Here is an 18,297-nt window from a genome sequence, read left to right as displayed (position 1 = left end):
AAAACAGTTAAATGTGGTCTATTAAACATTAGGTCTCTCTCTTCTAAGTCCCTGTTGGTAAATGATATAATAATTGATCAACATATTGATTTATTCTGCCTTACAGAAACCTGGTTACAGCAGGATGAATATGTTAGTTTAAATGAGTCAACACCCCCGAGTCACACTAACTGCCAGAATGCTCGTAGCACGGGTCGAGGGGGAGGATTAGCAGCAATCTTCCATTCCAGCTTATTAATTAATCAAAAACCCAGACAGAGCTTTAATTCATTTGAAAGCTTGACTCTTAGTCTTGTCCATCCAAATTGGAAGTCCCAAAAACCAGTTTTATTTGTTATTATCTATCGTCCACGTGGTCATTACTGTGAGTTTCTCTGTGAATTTTCAGACCTTTTGTCTGACTTAGTGCTTAGCTCAGATAAGATAATTATAGTGGGTGATTTTAACATCCACACAGATGCTGAGAATGACAGCCTCAACACTGCATTTAATCTATTATTAGACTCAATTGGCTTCGCTCAAAATGTAAATGGGTCCACCCACCACTTTAATCATATCTTAGATCTTGTTCTGACTTATGGTATGGAAATTGAAGACTTAACAGTATTCCCTGAAAACTCCCTTCTGTCTGATCATTTCTTAATAACATTTACATTTACTCTGATGGACTACCCAGCAGTGGGGAATAAGTTTCATTACACTAGAAGTCTTTCAGAAAGCGCTGTAACTAGGTTTAAGGATATGATTCCTTTTTATGTTCTCTAATGCCATATACCAACACCGTGCAGAGTAGCTACCTAAACTCTGTAAGTGAGATAGAGTATCTCGTCAATAGTTTTACATCCTCATTGAAGACAACTTTGGATGCTGTAGCTCCTCTAAAAAAGAGAGCTTTAACTCAGAAGTGCCTGACTCCGTGGTATAACTCACAAACTCGCAGCTTAAAGCAGATAACCCGTAAGTTGGAGAGGAAATGGCGTCTCACTAATTTAGAAGATCTTCACTTAGCCTGGAAAAAGAGTCTGTTGCTCTATACAAAAGCCCTCCGTAAAGCTAGGACATCTTACTACTCATCACTGTTTTGCACTGTTTCTTTCTCTTTTTGCTCTGTATGCACCACTCTGCATTTAATCATTAGTGATCGATCTCTGCTCCCCTCCACAGCATGTCTTTTTCCCGTTTTTTTTTTCCCTCAGCCCCAACCAGTCCCAGCAGAAGACTGCCCCTCCCTGAGCCTGGTTCTGCTGGAGGTTTCTTCTTGTTAAAAGGGAGTTTTTCCTTCCCACTGTAGCCAAGTGCTTGCTCACAGGGGGTCGTTTTGACCGTTGGGGTTTTACATAATTGTTGTATGGCCTTGCCTTACAATATAAAGCGCCTTGGGGCAACTGTTTGTTGTGATTTGGCGCTATATAAAAAAAAATTGATTGATTGATTGATTGATCACTAATTGAAGAAAATAAGAACAACCCCAGGTTTCTTTTCAGCACTGTAGCCAGGCTGACAAAGAGTCAGAGCTCTATTGAGCCGAGTATTCCTTTAACTTTAACTAGTAATGACTTCATGACTTTCTTTGCTAAAAAAATTTTAACTATTAGAGAAAAAATTACTCATAACCATCCCAAAGACGTATCGTTATCTTTAGCTGCTTTCAGTGATGCCGGTATTTGGTTAGACTCTTTCTCTCAGATTGTTCTGTCTGAGTTATTTTCATTAGTTAATTCATCCAAACCATCAACATGTCTATTAGACCCCATTCCTACCAGGCTGCTCAAGGAAGCCCTACCATTATTTAATGCTTCGATCTTAAATATGATCAATCTATCTGTATTAGTTGACTATGTCCCACATGCTTTTAAGGTGGCAGTAATTAAACCATTACTTAAAAAGCCATCACTTGACCCAGCTATCTTAGCTAATTATAGGCCAATCTCCAACCTTCCTTTTCTCTCAAAAATTCTTGAAAGGGTAGTTGTAAAACAGCTAACTGATCATCTGCAGAGGAATGGTCTATTTGAAGAGTTTCAGTCAGGTTTTAGAATTCATCATAGTACAGAAACAGCATTAGTGAAGGTTACAAATGATCTTCTTATGGCCTCAGACAGTGGACTCACCTCTGTGCTTGTTCTGTTAGACCTCAGTGCTGCTTTTGATACTGTTGACCATAAAATTTTATTACAGAGATTAGAGCATGCCATAGGTATTAAAGGCACTGCGCTGCGGTGGTTTGAATCATATTTATCTAATAGGTTACAATTTGTTCATGTAAATGGGGAATCTTCTTCACAGACTAAGGTTAATTATGGAGTTCCACATAGTTCTGTGCTGGGACCAATTTTATTCACTTTATACATGCTGCCCTTAGGCAGTATTATTAGACGACATTGCTTAAATTTTCATTGTTACGCAGATGATACCCAGCTTTATCTATCCATGAAGCCAGAGGACACACACCAATTAGCTAAACTGCAGGATTGTCTTACAGACATAAAGACATGGATGACCTCTAATTTCCTGCTTTTAAACTCAGATAAAACTGAAGTTATTGTACTTGGCACCACAAATCTTAGAAACATGGTGTCTAACCAGATCCTTTGGATGGCATTACCCTGACCTCTAGTAATACTGTGAGAAATCTTGGAGTCATTTTTGATCAGGATATGTCATTCAAAGCGCATATTAAACAAATATGTAGGACTGCTTTTTTGCATTTACGCAATATCTCTAAAATTAGAAAGGTCTTGTCTCAGAGTGATGCTGAAAAACTAATTCATGCATTTATTTCCTCTAGGCTGGACTATTGTAATTCATTATTATCAGGTTGTCCTAAAAGTTCCCTGAAAAGCCTTCAGTTAATTCAAATGCTGCAGCTAGAGTACTAACGGGGACTAGAAGGAGAGAGCATATCTCACCCATATTGGCCTCTCTTCATTGGCTTCCTGTTAATTCTAGAATAGAATTTAAAATTCTTCTTCTTACTTATAAGGTTTTGAATAATCAGGTCCCATCTTATCTTAAGGACCTCATAGTACCATATCACCCCAATAGAGCGCTTCACTCTCAGACTGCAGGCTTACTTGTAGTTCCTAGGGTTTGTAAGAGTAGAATGGGAGGCAGAGCCTTCAGCTTTCAGGCTCCTCTCCTGTGGAACCAGCTCCCAATTCAGATCAGGGAGACAGACACCCTCTCTACTTTTAAGATTAGGCTTAAAACTTTCCTTTTTGCTAAAGCTTATAGTTAGGGCTGGATCAGGTGACCCTGAACCATCCCTTAGTTATGCTGCTATAGACTTAGACTGCTGGGGGGTTCCCATGATGCACTGAGTGTTTCTTTCTCTTTTGCTCTGTATGCACCACTCTGCATTTAATCATTAGTGATTGATCTCTGCTCCCCTCCACAGCATGTCTTTTTCCTGGTTCTCTCCCTCAGCCTCAACCAGTCCAGCAGAAGACTGCCCCTCCCTGAGCCTGGTTCTGCTCGAGGTTTCTTCCTGTTAAAAGGGAGTTTTTCCTTCCCACTGTCACCAAGTGCTTGCTCACAGGGTGTCGTTTTGACCGTTGGGGTTTTTACGTAATTATTGTATGGCCTTGCCTTACAATATAAAGCGCCTTGGGGCAACTGTTTGTTGTGATTTGGCGCTATATAAATAAAATTGATTGATTGATTGATTGATTGATGGTGACCACAGACAGGCTCATCCAGTACCTGTATCCTCATCTCCAACAGCCATGCCTTTGAAATGTGTGGAGAATGTGTTCTAAAACCTCGGTGCATTATTGCCACCATCACAGAAGTGATGGTGGCAATAATGCAGTGATGGTGATGGTGTACACAAGTGGTGTACACCACTTGATGGTGTACACAAGTGTTTGTGGGAGTTACCTTTGCCAAGGGCGCTGACACAACCCCATACCATGGCATGCCCTGGTTTTTGGAGTCTTGGATGGTCATTTTGTCTTAGGTCAAGCGCACACAGTGTTTATTTCTTCCAAAAAAGCCCTGGAATATTGATTCATCTGACCACAATACGCATTTTCACTGTGTGACGCTCCACCTTAGATGCCTCTGAATTAAGAGACGTTGACGGCACATCTGCACAAGATTAACATAAGGCTTATTTTTTTCACAGTGAAGTTTTAAGAGGCTTTTGCAAATGTAACTCCATATTGTAGTGCTTAAGGCTTCCCAAAGTAATCCCTTGCCCATATGATTATATCAGCTATTGATGAATGATGGTTCTTGATGCAGAGCTGTTTGAGTTATCAGAGATCACAGGTGTTCACAGGCTTTTGCGCCTTTGTCCTTCATACACTGAAATTTCTCCAGATACTCGTACCTTTTAAGGTCTGAAATGAATTGAAGGTTAACACACACACACACACACACACACACACACACACACACACACACACACACACACACACACACACACACACACACACACACACACACACACACACACACACACACACACAAATATCTTGGCTTCATATTTTTGACAATAAAATAGAAGTCAAAGTAAATGTAAGAATCATTGCATTTTTTTTTTCTCAGTTGCATTTTTCACACCATCCCAACTTTCTCTGAATTTGGGTTGTATAAAAAAACCTTAAATAAAATATATTACATAAATTCAAACATTTGAAAGCTTAAGGGTACACAAACCTTTTCATATGACTGTATAAAGTAAATGAAGTATAAATAACTTGAACATGAACTAAAGTTTATCAGCCGACCTGCTATTTTTATTTATTCATTGAAAGTAAGTGCAGTCCAGTTGATCACCTCCACAATTTTTTTCCCCCAATTAGGTGCATTCCTTTTGTGGTTTGTTCCAGAACTGAGACCAACAAATAAAACCTTTTTCTGGCCTGTCTGTCCGTTAGGACAGTTCTTATTTTACATTTGGTGCAGTTCTGTGCTTTTATTTCTCCTTTTTTCAAGAATGTGTTCTCTGCTGCTGTGTGACAGAATGGATCCATCTTTAGAGTGACCGACACTGACAGGTTGTAATGATAGTTTGAGGGAGCGTCCACGTACATCATGGCATGTGCACATTTCTGTCTTGGTGTTGCCTAGGTGACCATTATTGAATATGATGACTTCTCCTCCAAGTTTCTTTTCTTGTATGAAAATCGACACAGTAAAATGAACTTAAGTAACACAAAGCATAATTTTGTATGACCAGTGTGGTGACAGCATAGTGTTGTGTTTGATGTCCACATGTCGATTTGTCTTTCCCTCCGCAGTGAGCTGGCCGACTCTCCCATGTGGTAACACAAAGATGGATGGTGTGTTAGTTTGCCGCTGCTGTGCAAGTTCACGCAGGTCATCAGGAAACTCAGACGAGTGTTTACTGGTTTGTTCTGTTGTGATTCTAACTGCGTACGTATAAAATGTCCTTTACAAAGAGATTTTTACCTCACGAGTGCCTGTACTCACAGAAAGCATGACACAATTTTTGCACTGGCCTGTTGGTTTTTTATCTTTTGTAAGTGGGGAGGACTGACTGACAAATTTTGCAAAGTGTAATTCAGATGATTAGTTTTTTGTTTGATTGTTTGTTTGCTTGTTTGTTTACCCCAGAAATGACAAAGTGCAACTTCACTTTCACCTTCTATTTGTGTAGCGGTGTTTCTGATGAGTGCCTCATTTTGCCTGATAAAGTTAAATTCAGGACAAGTTATTTTGGTGACATATGAGCCCATAGTTTTTGCATGTGGGTGTGAATCCCAAGACCATGTTAAATGTGTGGGGGTGTGTTACAGACCTGTGTGAAATGTTCTGTTGCAGCTTTCTTGAGGAGCAAGTTAGGAAAGTTTATTTTTGGTTCTTTTTTCCTTCACCTGAGCTTTTGTTGGCAGAGTGAGAAGCACTTAATATGATAAATGCTCTATGTCGATTGTAAGATAACGTCAAATCCACACCCTGCAGGGGGTTACTCAATTTAATGGCTTGTTCAAGTTTTAAAGGACAAATACTTTTCTTTTAATAAACTGTTGAGCAGGTACCTAATTGGATAAGGAGCTCTCCTGGCAGTATGAAGACCTGGGTTCGAATCACCCTCATGCTGCTTGTCTGTGTCCTTGGACAAGACACTTAATCCACATTGTCTCAGTCCACCCAGCTGTAACTATCCTGTCCAGGGGGAGCTGTAGACTGGCATCCGCTTGATGCTATGGAATCCAGAGATGAGCACCGGCACCAATGGGCCTCAGGGCCTATATAGGACTTGCTTTTTTTAAACAAGCCAGTCATACTAAGACATTAACAATCAAGCTTCTGAGCATTCAGTATATTTAATCAGATCATAACACAAGTCACTTCAAAGTGCTATTACACGCAGCTATGACTTAGACCCCGTTTGCACTGGGGTTGGCAATCCACCTCAATCCAGATTCAATTCAGGCTGCTTTCTAGCCTGATAGCATTCAGACCTGTTTTTCAAATACAGCTCATCCTACAGAGATATCCAAACTCATCTCGTACAAGCCAAATTCAAGCTCTGTGTGTGCCTGTGTGGCTCTGGATGTGACAGCATGAGTGTGCACGAGTGGATCTGAATATGACAGCACACCCAGTGCATTCTCTGTGTGAGAAGGTGCATCAGAGAAAGAAGATTGTTTTCTGTCCTCGCTGTTGCAGCTGCACTGAACATCGCTACAGTGGAGAGGAGTCTGTCAGTGCATGAACACAATGAGGAAGTCTTGATGTCATGATCCCTGAGCTAGCCAGATTCTATCCACATTTGCATTCAGACATTGGTGAATCCTGCTCAAATCAATACAGTGCAAATAGTGCCCTTCAGATTCAGAAAAGAACTATTTCCAATGTCAGTCTGAACGGGGTCTTAGACCTAACCCCACTCCCTGAGCATACACGTTGGTGACAGTGGTAGGAGATTTTTTTTTTATTATCCCTCCCCTCATTACCCCATCCCCGTAGAGACGGTGCCTGCTCCCAGACTACCAATAACCAGCAAAAATCTATTTAAGCATAAAAATTCAAAAAGAAAAAATAATATAGCACCTTCAACTGCACCACAGACTAAAACAGTTAAATGTGGTCTATTAAACATTAGGTCTCTCTCTTCTAAGTCCCTGTTGGTAAATGATATAATAATTGATCAACATATTGATTTATTCTGCCTTACAGAAACTTGGTTACAGCAGGATGAATATGTTAGTTTAAATGAGTCAACACCCCCGAGTCACACTAACTGTCAGAATGCTCGTAGCACGGGCCGGGGCGGAGGATTAGCAGCAATCTTCCATTCCAGCTTATAATTAATCCAAAACCCAGACAGAGCTTTAATTCATTTGAAAGCTTGTCTCTTAGTCTTGTCCATCCAAATTGGAAGTCCCAAAAACCAGTTTATTTGTTATTATCTATCGTCCACCTGGTCGTTACTGTGAGTTTCTCTGTGAATTTTCAGACCGTTGTCTGACTTAGTGCTTAGCTCAGATAAGATAATTATAGTGGCGATTTTAACATCCACACAGATGCTGAGAATGACGCCTCAACACTGCATTTAATCTATTATTAGACTCTATTGGCTTTGCTCAAAAAGTTCTGCTGGAGGTTTCTTCCTGTTAAAAGGGAGTTTTTCCTTCCCCACTGTAGCCAAGTGCTTGCTCACAGGGTGTCGTTTTGACCGTTGGGGTTTTTACATAATTATTGTATGGCCTTGCCTTACAATATAAAGCGCCTTGGGGCAACTGTTTGTTGTGATTTGGCGCTATATAAAAAAAATTGATTGATTGAAAAATTGATTGATTGATTATTATTATTTGACAGGAAGACACATTAAGCAGACCAGTGTTAGAGGGATGGCCATCTGCTATGGCCATACTAACAAGACAAACTCAAAGCACAAGATTGACTGAAACTACAGTAACAGAAATGTTGAAACTCAACCATATATGAATCATTGGTGGCACTGGCAGAATAATTGTTTAGACAATGAGGGTGCAGATCAGAGTTTCAAACAACAGCATGTGAAGTGACTGTATGACAGAAACTCTAATTTAAAAGGACATTACTGACTCTAGCCTGTGTTACCAAGCCCAGCCTCAAACATACAAGATCTTCGCAATGTATAAACTCAGTAGCAACTTTCATCATGATTTATAAAGTTCTTGTGGCATTATTGTGTACAACAGGTTTCAGAGACTCCATGCTGTGGTGGCTACAGTTGGAATAGAAAGGTACCCAAAGACGAACTTTTCCGAGGTTTTATTGAGGTGTTTTTGTGTACCAAGTTTCACCTTGACAGACAAAGACTATGTTAAAGACAGTGGTGGGCACAGTTCAGCTAATCTGATAGCAGATAATTATCAAAACTGTTTTTTCTCACAAATTAGCTTTTCAGATAAGTTTTAAAACCATCATCAGACCAATTATCGTCCGATAAATTTAGTTCTGATAACTTTCACTCCGATAACAATTTTTTTGCTGGTAAAGTGAGCAAAGTTTAACAGTCAAAAACATTTGTAAACCCCAAAATAAAACATTTTAGTCCATCTGCCATGTATTTGTGGCAGGCTGGCTGCTTGTTGCTGGCTGATGATGTCATCATTAATCGCAAGACGTGATTGGCTGGTCGACGCAGGGAGCATTGTGGGTAGTGTAGTTCACTGTTACCGTCTGCTTGACACAAAGAAAACGGACTAATTTTAACATTATTTATTTTATTTCTTTGTGGCTGACGTGATAATTTAACCAACAAGACTCGGTGGGGGAGAGCAGCTCTCACGGTGCACCGTTTAGACACTGTTTTGGATTTTAAAAAAGGGATGCTTTATTTCTTCATATGAATCCCACTGAAACTAACAGGTAAAAACTCATATTTACTAACGTGTCTTTTACTCTGCCAGTCAACGCATTAATGGATGTATTTCGGTTGTTTAAGTCGCAGCATTCAAAACGTGTGAAAAAAGCATCAGCTTTTTAGTTTGTGTATCTAATATCGAGATCAACTGTGACTTCTAATACTGTGTTTTACTGCTTTTAAAAGATGATGACAGTGTTTGGGGTTTTATTTTTTTATTCATTCATTTTTCATGCATTCTTATGTGTTTGTGATCCTTGCATTTACCCAGCAGCAAAAAGTGAAAGTGAAATGGTTTATCAGAAGCAGACAGTGTAATCTGATGTGGCCGTGTCCGAATCAATACTAAAAGTTATCGGTTATCTGGAATAAAGATAACTTTTTTAGCAGTTTATCAGTTTACCGCCATAAAAGATAACTTTTCAGTTATTGGATTTATGGTTATCGACGCTAACATTTTGGTTAGCTGTGCCCACCACTGGTTAAAGGTACTGCGTACAAAAGGTTGCAGACACTTGGCCCCCTGGTGGCCACAAAGACACTAGTCTTTGAGGACACCAGTGTACAGTGGGAACTTCAACAGTATTAGTCATGAGGGAAACAGTGGGACAGACATTAAACTGAGTGTGATGTCATAAAGTTCTTAATTTTGAAATAGTAAGAGGTAACAGAACATTAATATGTATTGATGAACATGAAATAATCTGTATCACAATAAGGATTGGGCTCTACTGTGTGGGAATGTGTGTTCCTGCAGGTCTTTCCCAATCACAAACAAACATCTTGATGAAGGCGTGAGCAGCTCGTTAGTGTGGACTAGAGTCTGCAGTGTGTGCACATTTTAATTATTCACATGAAGTGGTGGATACTGAATGTTTTACTTGAATTTTATCTGTATGTCAGAATTTATACTGTGTATATTTGTGAAATTATAGCAGGTATGCTAGAATACTTATTATTCTGCACTCTTCCATAATTTAAATGGTTATTTTATGGAAAGCTGTCTGATACTCATAGAAAATACATTTTAAATTACTGAAATTTGACTGTAGTTTAATAAAACATTAGCCAAGAATTTCTGTGTGTGTGTAATGATGTGTTTATATAAGAAAAGTGGCAAAGAAAGTCAGATACAGGAAAGAGAACAAGGCGCTTTATCAAAATACAAGAAAAACAACACCATCAAAACAGATAAGGAATGAGTGCATTACATTTTATAAAAATGAGAACACATCAGCAGTCTTTGTGTAGCATTTATGTGTTTTTGGGCTGTTTTGGTACAAATTAAATCACACTCATGGACCACAAGAATCCCTGAAGATGGACAAAATACACAAGAGGTTAGATGGTTCCAGCTCCACAGTGATGCAGTCACATAAAACATGGAGTTCTTAATACGGTTATTCCAGTTTGACCTGTTTTCACTCATATTAATGACAGAGCCGAGGCCGATTCATTGCACCATCCAAACAAACAAACAACCTGCAAAATGACACGAGAAGAACATAATAGAAACAGAGCAATTCATTCTGAAACATCATTTTTATGTGCTGTGAAAGTATCACGCTAACATTGCTACAGAACAATTATAACAATGTGCAAATGTTACGTGTTTGTGAATGTCCTATTGGAGCACTCCTGATAACTGCTGTTTATTATCTTCAGTCTATAGGCTGTGCTTATGGACAATGAGATTTTTCCACCTGTTAATTGTTTAAAAATAACTGTCTGTGTCATTGATGGCGTATTATATTCCCAGAACTTTCTCAGCATCTGGATAAAAAAAAAACACCTATTGGTCACTTGGCCATCAGACTTGCTGCAGAGTGTTCTCTGGATTTTTTAAGCTAATAACGTCTTTATACATATCATTTAAAAGCATAGTCCATAGTTTTTAAGCTGGCACACGTCACACCTGACCAATTGTGGACAACCAACCTCCTCATCAATGGAAAAACCTCCAAAAAGAGAGAGACCGCATAGTGAAAACATCAATGATTCTGGCTCTTTTGTGAAGAGGACCTGCTGTAAACCATGAGCCCATTTAGATCTGGGAAAGCAGCAGGTCCGCTAACATACTGCCCAAGAGATCAAGTCTTTTGGAAGCCAAGACAAATCTCCTGTAGCTCTTCAACGAATACCTGGACAACAGCTACCATAACATACCAAAGATATGTAGGAAGACCGAAGTTGTGGCACCATTCAATTCGTACAAAGAAACTCAAATTCCAGAGCTACCACCCAGTATCACTACACAGCAAAATCACCATGGTATATTAACACTGACAGTGTACACATGGTCCCACTCTGACCAGAGTAGGCCATAGTACATTGGTAGTGTTAATTTAACACTGTCAGTGTTAGTTTTACACTGGTGATTTGCTGTGTAGTATGATCTAGTACAAGCTGCACAAGAGACTAATCTCATTAGAATCTTTCCAGTCACTAAAATACCTAATGGCTCATGAACATGGATTAGGCTGGGAGGTTCATGATGAATGCAGGTACTAAATTACACATTAAGGACAGCTTGAATAAAACTGATCAGTGAGACTCAATCTGTTGATCTCAAACCGCTGACAATTCAGCCCAATCACAGGTCCCTTCTCCACAAAGCTGCACTCATACTTAAAGAAGACCCTGCTATGATCCACACCATCTAGTCTTTGACTATCAGCCCAGAGTTTTGTTGAGATGAATGGGAATAAAAGCCAGATTAAGACTTCAGAGACTTCCCAAGGTTTGGTACTGGTGCTACATGTGTCCAATGCCTAAACTAAAATTGGATGCTTCATAGATTGATAGTCTCTGTATTGCAGCAATTGAGGAGACCTTGAGATTATCGAGGCAAGACTTAGATGCCCTGAAAGTACTCTCTTAAAGCTAAGCGTAGCAAAACGCAACTGCGCTCTTTCTACTTGGTTAATCACAAGACACAGTAGAAACTCTGACATCAGATGGGATGGTTTCTGGCTTGAAAAACAGTGAACACCTCATCTAGCTTGGCAAAACCAAACTACACTTGTTATATGCTATTCCACAGTGGAATACTGTGCCCCCATGTCATGCATCAAAGACTGATGTAGAACTGATTAAAGTCCGTCTGAGAACAAGTACTAGCTCCTCAGCCCTTATCTACCTTGTATCGCCTAGCAAGTATTTCTCCCCAAGACATAGGCAGAGATGCAGACTCATCAACTCAATCAATCAACTTTTTTCTTATATAGCGCCAAATCACAACAAACAGTTGCCCCAAGGCGCTCTATATTGTAAGGCAAGGCCATACAATAATTATGAAAAACCCCAACGGTCAAAACGACCCCCTATGAGCAGCACTTGGCTACAGTGGGAAGGAAAAACTCCCTTTTAACAGGAAGAAACCTCCAGCAGAACCAGGCTCAGGGAGGGGCAGTCTTCTGCTGAGACTGGTTGGGGCTGAGGGAAGAACCAGGAAAAAGACATGCTGTGAAGGGGGGCAGAGATTGATCACTATGATTAAATGCAGAGTGATGCATACGGAGCAAAAAGAGAAAGAACAGTGCATCATGGGAACCCCCCCACAGTCTACGTCTAAAGCAGCATAACCAAGGGATGGTCCAGGGTCACCTGATCCAGCCCTAACTATAAGCCTTAGCGAAAAGGAAAGTTTTAAGCCTAATCTTAAAAGTAGAGAGGGTATCTGTCTCCCTGATCTGAATTGGGAGCTGGTTCCACAGGAGAGGAGCCTGAAAGCTGAAGGCTCTGCCTCCCATTCTACTCTTACAAACCCTAGGAACTACAAGTAAGCCTGCAGTCTGAGAGCGAAGCGCTCTAATGGGGTAATATGGTACTACGAGGTCCCTAAGATAAGATGGGACCTGATTATTCAAAACCTTATAAGTAAGAAGAATAATTTTAAATTCTATTCTAGAATTAACAGGAAGCCAATGAAGAGAGGCCAACACGGGTGAGATATGCTCTCTCCTGCTAGTCCCCGTCAGTACTCTAGCTGCAGCATTCTGAACCAACTGAAGGCTTTTTAGGGAACTTTTAGGACAACCTGATAATAATGAATTACAATAGTCCAGCCTAGAGGAAATAAATGCATGAGTGAATTTTTCAGCATCACTCTGAGACAAGACCTTTCTGATTTTAGAGATATTGCGTAAATGCAAAAAGGCAGTCCTACATATTTGTTTAATATGCGCTTTGAATGACATATCCTGATCAAAAATGACTCCAAGATTTCTCACAGTATTACTAGAGATCAGGGAAATGCCATCCAGCGTAACGATCTGGTTAGACACCATGCTTCTAAGATTTGTGGGGCCAAGTACAATAACTTCAATTTTATCTGAGTTTAAAAGCAGGAAATTAGAGGTCATCCATGTCTTTATGTCTGAAAGACAATCCTGCAGTTTAGCTAATTGGTGTGTATCCTCTGGCTTCATGGATAGATAAAGCTGGGTATCATCTGCGTAACAATGAAAATGTAAGCAATACCGTCTAATAATACTGCCTAAGGGAAGCATGTATAAAGTGAATAAAATTGGTCCTAGCACAGAACCTTGTGGAACTCCATAATTAACTTTAGTCTGTGAAGAAGATTCCCCATTTACATGAACAAACTGTAATCTATTAGACAAATATGATTCAAACCGCTGCAGCGCAGTGCCTTTAATACCTATGACATGCTCTATTCTCTGTAATAAAATTTTATGGTCAACAGTATCAAAAGCAGCACTGAGGTCCAACAAAACAAGCACAGAGATAAGTCCACTGTCCGAAGCCATAAGAAGATCATTTGTAACCTTCACTAATGCTGTTTCTGTACTATGATGAATTCTAAAACCTGACTGAAACTCTTCAAATAGACCATTCCTCTGAAGGTGATCAGTTAGCTGTTTTACAACTACCCTCTCAAGAATCTTTGAGAGAAAAGGAAGGTTGGAGATTGGCCTATAATTAGCTAAGATAGCTGGGTCAAGTGATGGCTTTTTAAGTAATGGTTTAATTACTGCCACCTTAAAGGCCTGTGGTACATAACCAACTAACAAAGATAGATTGATCATATTTAAGATTGAAGCATTGAATAATGGTAGGACTTCCTTGAGCAGCCTGGCAGGAATGGGGTCTCATAGCATGAAAAAAGGAAACAAGTATCTGACACCACACTTAGACACCATCTATAGGACCACATGAAAGGGCACAGCAGGTCTCGGGTCTACAAAGAGCTTCAACACAGTGAATGACTTGAGCAACAAGAATGAATCTTAGTATGGCATTGAACAATTGTGTGTACAATGCCCAAGAAATATCTCATAGTTCTACCAACAAACCTGACCCGAGTGAGCCACTCACTGCCACAAGGAATGGTGCACCAAAAATAGAGATTGTTGCAAGGTAGGACCATGTCCACTCAGGCCAAGTGGGGTGTCACATCAAGTGCATACAGTATGTGTCCAGAAATACCAAACACATTCCCCAATAGCGCCCTCTCTGTCTCACATGCACCCACAGTAACTGGAGGGATATTACAGAAACATCCTGAATTTGGCGAAACAAGATCTGATCTTTTTTCAGCTGTTATCAACAAGCTTCCTTCTACTATAAACTGTTGATCCCTTTGTGTGAGTGCGCTTGTGTGTGTGTGTATATGTTTAAGGAAAAGCTTACATGAGAAAATAAACACTTAATAAAGACATTAAGAGATGATGGAGAACTTTTTTTGGTTACAGAACCACACTGTCGTTCCACTCACTCAACACATTGTTACACATACTGCATAAAAAACTGTATAACCTCCATTAAAAAAACGAGTATTTATTTTACAAAAATACATTTTGCGTCATTCATTACATACACCATTCATTAACGTACATAATTTAAAAATGTCTTCCTGTGCTTCAGCAGACAACAAAAGTATTGGTTTATTGTTGATCTTGTTTGAAGGTTGGAACCTCTGGAATGCGCAGTGCAATATTCATTGCTGACAAGTTAATTACACTTTTATGTGGTTGCTGCATTCAAAAGGCAGACCGGTAGGATCTACATCATCTGGAATATGCAATCTGCATTTCTCTTTCCTCTGGATCTTTTTTTCACCTCTCAATGGGATCCATGTCCCTTAAGGCTGAACAGTTCTTGATGAAGTTCATGAGCAATATGGGATCAAACCCCCAGCCCTTTGGTTACTGGACAACCTGATGCATCAACTGAGCTCGCGTGTCCAACTGTCTCTGAGATGATAAAACAATATCTGCTGTAAACCATTGTTTGTATTTGTCAGTAAGATATATATATTTTTTGAAAAAAGCGCTTTTGCAGATTACTGTATTTATGTCACAACTGACTTGTCTAATTAGATTTTGAGGATTTGTGTCCATTTGAAATGTTTGCCGTGTTTCATCATTCCTTCACAGGAATATTATGGTTTTCATGTAAAGCATAGTTGGTGGCTTTTTAAAAAAATCGCAGTGACATGCAAAATATAAGAATACTGTTTTCAAACTGGTGACGTGGTCCCAACAAAATCCACCTGAGTCTATATGATGACATTAAATGTGATCTTCAGAATGTATTTAAGGTTTTTGTAAGTGCATATTTGTCAAGAAACGTGTTCCTGGTGTAGTTTGATGTTCTTTGTGAAGAACATCAGACTTCTTTGTTTGGATCCAAAGCACCAGACCTCTTGTTTTTGCTGTTGTTGTTTCTCTTTTTCGGCTGCCCCTGGATGTTCAGGGTCAACACAGTGGATCGAGTAGGATTTGGCACATTTTACACCAGATGCCCTTCCCGATGTAACTCCATTCCTACATAGAGAAACACACACACAACCCCTGGTTTTCCCAAGTGGCTTCCCAGCCGAGTACTAATCAGGACGGTCTCTGCTTCACTTCTGAAACCTGATGGAATCAGGTGCGCACAAAGCAGAACGGCTGCCAAAGTACCAGACTGGTAAACTTAAAAAAAAAATAGAAAGAAAAAGAATTTGTAACCAGCAGCACAGACGTTTTAACTCAATGGCATCAGTTTGTCAATTTTGGTAAAAACAGTTTTTAAAGTGAAATATTACGTTTGATTAAAGTGAAATTATTATTGAAAGTCAAATCACAACCTCAAATTCAGTGTACTTAAAACTGTCTGATGTTTGTTTTTGAAATCAAGAACCCTTTGGTACATAGGAGCAGTCAGTAATTGAACCAGCAACCTACTAACGCCACGCTCACCAAACAGCGTGCATGAGAACATCTTTGCACTTCCTTGTGATTATCTGTTTACGGGCCACAGTGGGGGTGGAGTTTATCTCAGCACACACACCAAATTATAAACCAGACAAGTCAAGTCTGGGATCACGTGCTGGTGCCACATCCACAACACCAAGGAACCGCCTTGGGTCCTGAACAGCCCCCTCCCAGGCAAACAACCGGTCCTTTCCCACATCTCTGAAATAATCATCTATGTGCTGTAACCAGGTGAAAATACCAAACTGTAAACTAGAAATGCAGTTGTTTAAATTAGAAACACAAGCCAGTCAAACCAATATGACTAGAGGTTGTTTAGTGTATATATTTTCAATGCGCTACTTGTGAAATATCTACTGTTATATCACCAACAACTGTGACAGATACAAGACACTAATGATCAAGAAATACATTTCTGAGCAATTAGATATCCGAGCTGTCCTCTCTAAGCTCCCCCCACCAGTCACTGGCACAATGACTTATTTTTGTAAACTACAGAAAATGACATATTCTGCAAGATCAAACTCTGAAATTATACTATGACTTTTGGTGTGGGGTTGAATTTACTTGAACTGAAGCCCCTCAAGTGAGAAAAACTAAAAATCTGTGCAGCTGGTTGTATTATTTTAATTTAGTTTTCTCAACATTTTCTTACAGTGAAGTAAGTCCTACATAGGCCCAGAGGCCCGTTGGTGCCGTTGCTTATCCCCGGATTCTGTAGCGTAAAGCATATGAGAGTCTACCACTCCACCTGGATGGGACGCCAGTCCAAAGCAGGTTAATTTCCCAGCCGAGGCAGGCATCCATTTACAGCTGGACGAAATGATTGCCCAAGGACACAGGTAGCCTGACGGGGTATCAAACCCAGGTCTACTTATTGGTAGTCCAACTCCTTATCCCAGGAGCTATCTGCTCTTCTTTTTTACAGTGAGATGGATGATTACCGCTTCCCCTCTTTCTGTGAGTGTTTTAGCCTCTCAAGCATTCTGATGACTTGAGAGGCTAAATCCTCAGTCCTGCTCACAACCTTCTACATGTCATCCTTCTCTCCCATTTTGCCAGTGAAGCATCAAAATGCAAAAGAGCATAAAACAGACAACCAATTAAATCTGAGCAGGACTGACTGAAAACAAAAATCTGCAATGTATGAGGCGTGATTGGAAAGTTTTGAGCCTCACCCAGAAAATGTAGGGTGTGGTTCTCCATCTTTTTAATTCTGAAAAACCAACATTTCTTGAGAATGTGTGACATTTTGATTCACTGGGTGCAATGAGAAATGTTGGTTTCTCAGAATGCAGAAGATGGAGAACCATGCCCTACCTTTTCTGTGTCAGGCTCAAAACTTCTCAATTCCCCCTCATAGGGTCCCACAAACAGATGTAAAGACAAGTCCATGCTTACAAAAACAATATAAAAATAAGAAGCATATCTCTGAATGGAGTCAAAAAGAAGAAACTGAAGTCACATAGAGTTCTGTTGTTGCACTCAATGGTGCATAAAGCAGAGCCCTTAAAGACTGTGGAGTGCATTTTCTTTCTGTCCACTTCCTTCGTGGGCTTCACTTCCTTAGTGTGGGTGAAAAAAACAACAACTTCAAATATGGTTTAGACAGTCTCACTTTGGCACAATAATTTTCCTTTGTGCGCTCCTCTGCACACTAAAATTTAGTGCTTTTGGTTCTTCTTGCTTCTTGAAATTGTACTACATATTTTTTGATGATCTAAATATGTACATGACGTAAATGTGAGTGACACTGGGTGGCGCTGTAACAGTGCCCGCCTGTGTCTCTCTCACTGTGCTTTGCTAGTCACACCTTTCCTTTCCACAGCCACCGCCGCTTCCCCCCAGATGTCTCCATCGCTGTCCACCCCTCTCTCTTTCTCCTCATCCCAATAGTCATCCTCTTCTTCTTCTTCCTCCTCCTCGACAGCTGACTCATACGGAGTCTTTTCCTTCTCCTCTTGTTTGATGGCTTGAATAGCAGGAGGAGCGGCTGCAGCACTGTCCCCCGAGTCACTGCTGTCCTCAAAGGCATCAGGATTCTCCAGCATCTCCCTGATCAGCGGAGGCATCGGTCCGGGAATCTCGGTCTTCAGTGTGATAGCTCTCTCTGCACCTACATGTAAATTTAGTTAGATTTTTAAAAAGTAAAATATGCTAGGTCACCACATTCTTCCAATATATACAGATGATGTTATGGTGTCTGCAGTTAATTATCACTATCCAATCATTTTGAAAAATTCAAAT

The 18,297-nt window shown here is 40.0% G+C and overlaps 2 protein-coding genes across 9 annotated transcripts in view; one reads left to right on the top strand and one right to left on the bottom strand.

Moving 5' to 3' along the window:
* Positions 1 to 6,124, top strand: part of LOC117507055 (calcium-binding and coiled-coil domain-containing protein 1-like) — a 50,721-nt gene extending 44,597 nt beyond the window's left edge. For 6 of the 7 annotated variants that reach the window (XM_034166758.1, XM_034166760.1, XM_034166755.1 and 3 more), the window contains one exon: positions 5,247 to 5,558. In XM_034166758.1, coding sequence (XP_034022649.1) covers positions 5,247 to 5,274 — 28 coding nt within the window. In that variant the 3' untranslated portion in view covers positions 5,275 to 5,558. Of the gene's footprint in view, positions 1 to 5,246; positions 5,559 to 5,583 lie in introns of those variants that run through there. The other variant, XR_004559610.1, reaches the window with a different exon arrangement.
* Positions 6,125 to 14,615: 8,491 nt separating this feature from the next.
* Positions 14,616 to 18,297, bottom strand: part of LOC117507054 (retinoic acid receptor gamma-A-like) — a 108,924-nt gene continuing 105,242 nt past the window's right edge. For both annotated transcript variants that reach the window (XM_034166752.1, XM_034166753.1), the window contains one exon: positions 14,616 to 18,166. In XM_034166752.1, coding sequence (XP_034022643.1) covers positions 17,841 to 18,166 — 326 coding nt within the window. In that variant the 3' untranslated portion in view covers positions 14,616 to 17,840. The remainder of the gene's footprint in view (positions 18,167 to 18,297) is intronic.

This window comes from Thalassophryne amazonica, chromosome 3, assembly GCF_902500255.1.
Source record: "Thalassophryne amazonica chromosome 3, fThaAma1.1, whole genome shotgun sequence".
Taxonomy (NCBI): Eukaryota; Metazoa; Chordata; class Actinopteri; order Batrachoidiformes; family Batrachoididae; genus Thalassophryne; species Thalassophryne amazonica.
Note: the sequence above shows the minus strand (reverse complement) of the source record. Positions and strands in the feature narration are given on the sequence as shown.